At 45.0% G+C, this 5,000-nt stretch overlaps 1 protein-coding gene across 2 annotated transcripts in view; it reads left to right on the top strand.

Annotated features, from left to right (window-relative positions):
• Positions 1–5,000, top strand: part of vash2 (vasohibin 2) — an 18,684-nt gene that overhangs the window by 7,785 nt on the left and 5,899 nt on the right. For both annotated transcript variants that reach the window (XM_079180811.1, XM_079180812.1), the window contains exons 6-7: positions 3,837–4,074; positions 4,156–4,299. In XM_079180811.1, coding sequence (XP_079036937.1) covers positions 3,837–4,074; positions 4,156–4,299 — 382 coding nt within the window. The remainder of the gene's footprint in view (positions 1–3,836; positions 4,075–4,155; positions 4,300–5,000) is intronic.

Raw genomic sequence — 5,000 nt, 5'->3', positions numbered from 1 at the left:
TGTCACGTTCTCGACTGGTTCCAGGAGTCACAAAAAAATTATTTGTGACTTATTTTTAATGCACAAGAAAGATTTTAGAATTTCCATTTCATATTGAATAAATAAATAAATACTTAAAATGCACACAGAAATATTAAATGCACTTGTTTTTTCAGTAGGCAACACAGTTTGCGGCAACTAAGTGACTTCATATTTCCAAATTTGAAGAACAAACTAATGATATTGCACCAGTGCAACACGTACGTCTCTAGTCTTTATCAACACATTCCCAACAGGAGACAAGGCTCTGTTAAAGGGTAATAAGATGTAAAGGAGCCAGCATGTGCTGTGTAAACAGTTTGGTTTATGAGGGTATGGGAGAGATTCCTCTCTGTTTCTATGATGGTCCAGTTGCACATGTGCTAGTTTCATGGTGGCTGCAGGGCCGTCAGGGTGCTGACAGTGACTTTAATTGAGACTGGCTTTAGTCCACAGATGAAAGGAGGGAAATGTAGAACAAGAACAGAAAAATATAAGAGTGAGGATAGAAATGTATGAGCCAGAGGGAGTGAGGAAAGGAACCGAGGGAAGAGTAGCCGGAGAACCTATCAGACTGGTCGGCTCTACACAGTGTCACCTTTCACCTCCGAGGTCATATACTGGAAAAGTGATCAGGCCTCAGCGAGAATTGAACTCGCGACCCCTGGTTTACAAGACCAGTGCTCTAACCACTGAGCTATGAGGCCCTGTGACAAGCAATTATGAGACATGAAAATTAATAGTTAATAAACAAAGGAGGACACACCCTTTATCTACCTGCTGTTGTTCAAATAATGTGACCTAACCAGTCGATGCCTTCAGTGACTCAACCTCCGCACACTCTACTGACCTCTAGAGTCAGATAGAAAACTAGAAGAATCATGAAGAGCAACTGTTGTTGTGGCAGTTAGAGATGTCTGTCCTCCCGTCTGTCCTCCCGTCTGTGCTGTTCTCTGCTGGATGAGCTGGTGGCACCAACGTCCACTCATGGATGAACTGATTAGACAACCGAAATGATCCAAATAACTTTCATGAAGTGAAAACACAGTGAAAGGGTTAAAGTTGAAAGATGAAAACACAGACAACTCTGTGGTAACTTTATGGTCTGTTTGACTCTAAATGGACCATCATTTACTAAATGAACATCATGCTGCATTGAAGAAGACTTGAAACTAGAGATTGAGACCATAAACTCATGTTTACAATGTTTACTGAGGTAATAAATCAAGAGAGAAGTAGAGTCATTTTCTCATAGACTTCTATACAACCAGAGGAGTCGCCCCCTGGTGGACATTAGAGAGAATGCAGCTTTACATGACGCTTTGGCTTCACTCTTCAGAACCTTTTCCCAGCTGCTGGTAAGGTCTCAGTCCAGTCCTTCCTGTTGGATGGGGTTGAGGTCAGGGCTCTGTGCAGGGCTTTGTGCACAGGGTATTGTCATTTCACAGGCAGGAAAGGGACGTCCCCAAATCGTTTGCCACAAAGTTTACAGCACACTATTTAATGTCTGAAATATACTTTTGTGCTGTAGCATCAAGATTTCCTTTAATTGGAACTAAGAGGCCCACGCAGCCTGTGTGTCCATATTTCAAGACCATTCCCCAAGCTGCTGCAGGAGGGACTCATGTATTCTGGAGTTTGCTTGATGCTGAGGAAAAGCACATGACTCTAAAGGGGCACCGTACATAAAGAGGATTTTATGCCTTTTTACAGTTTTTGTTTCTTTCTCATCTTGTATCTCGCTGCTTTGAAATGTAGCGAGGAAGGGAACTCTAGGAGAGAGGGGGAGGTGGGAGAAAGAGACGGCGATATGGGGATGGGTGGATTTAAAAAGCCGTGGGATTAGCTCTGCATTTCATCCGCAGATAAGGTTTCTCACTCATCTCTGCCTCTCGAACATAGAACAGGATGAGAGGCAACAGTTGACTCTAATTTAGTTTTGAAATGGACGGACGGATTACTCCCAAGCACCTCCGTCACGGGAAGTGTGTTTGTTTAGTGAGCTAGCAGAGGAACAGGGTGTGTTGTGTGTCTGCAGAGTGCTTCTGTGAGGCAAGATCATCTCAAACATGAACATTTAGCATCCATGTTTATCATTGTTTATAGAGCAGGCAGACTTACTGTAACCCCGTGTGTGTGTGTGTGTGTAGGTGTGTGTGTGTGTGTGTGCACACAGATTGCTATCCCTGTCAGTGCTGAACTCTGTGAAGCTGTGCAGTCTCAGTATGAGAGCTGACTAAATATAGACCTCATTCGGTATCATTTGTAGACTAGTATTTGTAAAATGAGCACACAAAAAATGTAATCTGAAATCCCAGAAAATGTTGGGTTATTAACTTTCTGGTTGCCTCCATATGTTATTGAGCGGAGATGAATGTTTCATCTTCAAAATTTTGACACAAAAGAGACTTTCTCTCGCTGAGAGGCGGCAACATCCGGTTCTGAAGAGTGAAGCCAAAGCTTCATGCGTTAAAGCTGCATTCTCTCTAATGTCCACCAGGGGGCGACTCCTCCGGTTGTATAGAAGTCTATGATAAAATGACTCTCCTTCTCTCTTGATTTATTACCTCAGTAAACATGAGTTTATGGTCTTAATCTCTAGTTTTGCACCGACATGAGGACAGACAGCTCTGCCACAGCAACAGTTGCTCTTCCTCATTCATTTTTCACAGTGTTTAATATTTGACTGCTTGTTTTGGGACATTTTAAAGTGACTCTAGAGGTCAGTAGAGAGTGTGCAGAGGTTGAGTCACTGAAGGCGTCGACTGGTTAGGTCACATTATCATGACAATACCAGGTAGTTAAAGAGGGTGTGTCCCTCCTCTGTTTACTAACTGTTAAGATTCAAGTCCCATCAGTAGCTCTCAGGCAGGGCCTCATAGCTCAGTGGTTAGAGCACTGGTCTAGTAAACCAGGGGTCGTGAGTTCAATTCTCACTGAGGCCTAAAATCTTTTTCCAGTAAATTACCTCAGGGTGAAAGGTGACACTGTGTATCTACACACAAGCTGTCCATTTGTGATACAGCAGAAGAGTCCTCACGCTAATGGCCCCCCGGAGAAAAGCCGCCATGAGACTAACACATGTGAAACTGGACCTCCAGTCAGGACTCCTCCTCCTAACATGGTCACTGGTTGTCAAAAAAACCAAGATGGTGCTGTTTTCTTTGAGGCTTCAAATGGCAGTACACAAACCAATGATGTCATGGCATCTTTACACACACTGTATGAATTGCAGAGTTATTTTAAACTTTAAATATTTTACTGAAAATTAAATCTTCCACATTCAGAAATGGGGTGTGAACCTGGATGGATGGATTTAAAGGCATTATGGAGCAGGAAAGAGTGAGAGAAGAGAGAGAGAGAGAGAGAGAGAGAGGAAAGAAGATTAGAAAGAGAGGTGGAAACTATGCATTTGGAATGAGGAGGTCAAAGGTCAAGAGGGGCACATAATCCCTCCACATCTCCTAGTGAGCCCAACACACACACACACACACACACCTCCTCCTGATGGTCCCGGCTGTCTCATCGAGTCAGACATGGAGGAGCTGCACACAGAGCTGTTGTTGACCCTGTGGCATTTCCACAGTATTGGCCTTGTGAGAGTCAGACTGAATCTAATTTCCTACGACTCAAGCTGCTGCTGAGCCCAAACAAATACACGTTTGCTTTCACTCTGGAGGTTTTGTCCTCAAATGTTGTTTCAGGTTTGCAGTCAGATGTGTGGCTGCAGTATCGTGTCTAGATTAGTTAAGTTGAATGAATTGAAAAGCGCTTCAGATAGACACAAACCTTCCCTTGACTCCGGTGTGCTTGACCAGCTACCTGACCAACGGGCTGACGTCTCTCGAGCGCTTCCCCATCAGCTTCAAGACCCAGTTTTCGGGCCACTGCTTCCACCACGTGGTGCTGGGCGTCTACTGCAACGGCCGCTACGGGTCGCTCGGCATGAGCCGCCGCCCGGACCTCATGGACAAGCCGCTGACGCACCGCACGCTGGGGGAGCTGGTGGCCGAGTTCGAAGGCTCCTACAAGAGATACCAGCACACCCTGAAGAAGGTGAGAGAGGCCGGAGGAGGGAGGAGGGAGGAGATGTGTTATCGGTAGAATCTTCTGACTTCGACCCCCTGCTTCTCCCAGGTGAAGATCGGCCTGTATGTGCCTCACGACCCCCACGTCTGCCAGCCAATCGAGTGGAAGCATTTGGTGCTGAATGCCGCCCGACTGGGAGCTCAGGACATGAGGAAGGAGCTGGAGAAGCACGGCCGGGACATGAGGATGAAGGTGCGCATGCCAATTTTCAGTGAAAACAAAACTAAATATTAAGAATATTCCTTTTTATTTTCTTCACCGGAGCTCTAATGTAGATAAGAACACAACATTTGATCATGCTCGATGTTGAGAAGCTGATAAATGGTTTTTGTTAAGGTTGTATATTTCCTGCAGACCACCTTCGAGGTATAAATGTACCAGGATCAGAAATAAACATGCCCCAGTAGCTACAGAAGTTAAACTCCCCTGATAAACAGCCTCCTTGTTGAGCTTCAGAGTGGTTTTGTTAAGAGCGTAAGTGAGTATGTGCGCAGAAGAAACACACAAAACACACAAAACAAATCCACCAGGACGGTAACAACTGAACACAGCGGGGTGGAAATGAACCGTCTGGTGCGGGACAGAAGGAGAAACAGTTCTTAGTGGTACAAGTAACGTCTGTGTTTGTTTGCCAAAATACAATACTGTCGTGTTATTTTACAGTCGAATGCAAAAGACCAAAATGTCTCCCAGAATCAGATCAAAGTGGGCCGAACGTGACCTTTCACTGTTCACGGTAACGTGTGTCACGTGTTCGGTTAGTCGGGTCCTAACTGGACGTAGAGACTTCATTTCAGAGATTCAGCTGCGTTTGATTTCCTTCTTACCGTGAGATCTGATCTGATTTATTCAACCCTTCACCAGCGCTGCTGCTTCAACCCGTCAGTAGCAAA

Source organism: Pholis gunnellus (genome assembly GCF_910591455.1).
Source record: "Pholis gunnellus genome assembly, chromosome: 19".
Lineage (NCBI taxonomy): Eukaryota > Metazoa > Chordata > Actinopteri > Perciformes > Pholidae > Pholis > Pholis gunnellus.
The sequence above is the reverse complement of the archived record's forward strand: the minus strand, read 5'-3'. Positions and strand labels throughout refer to the sequence as shown.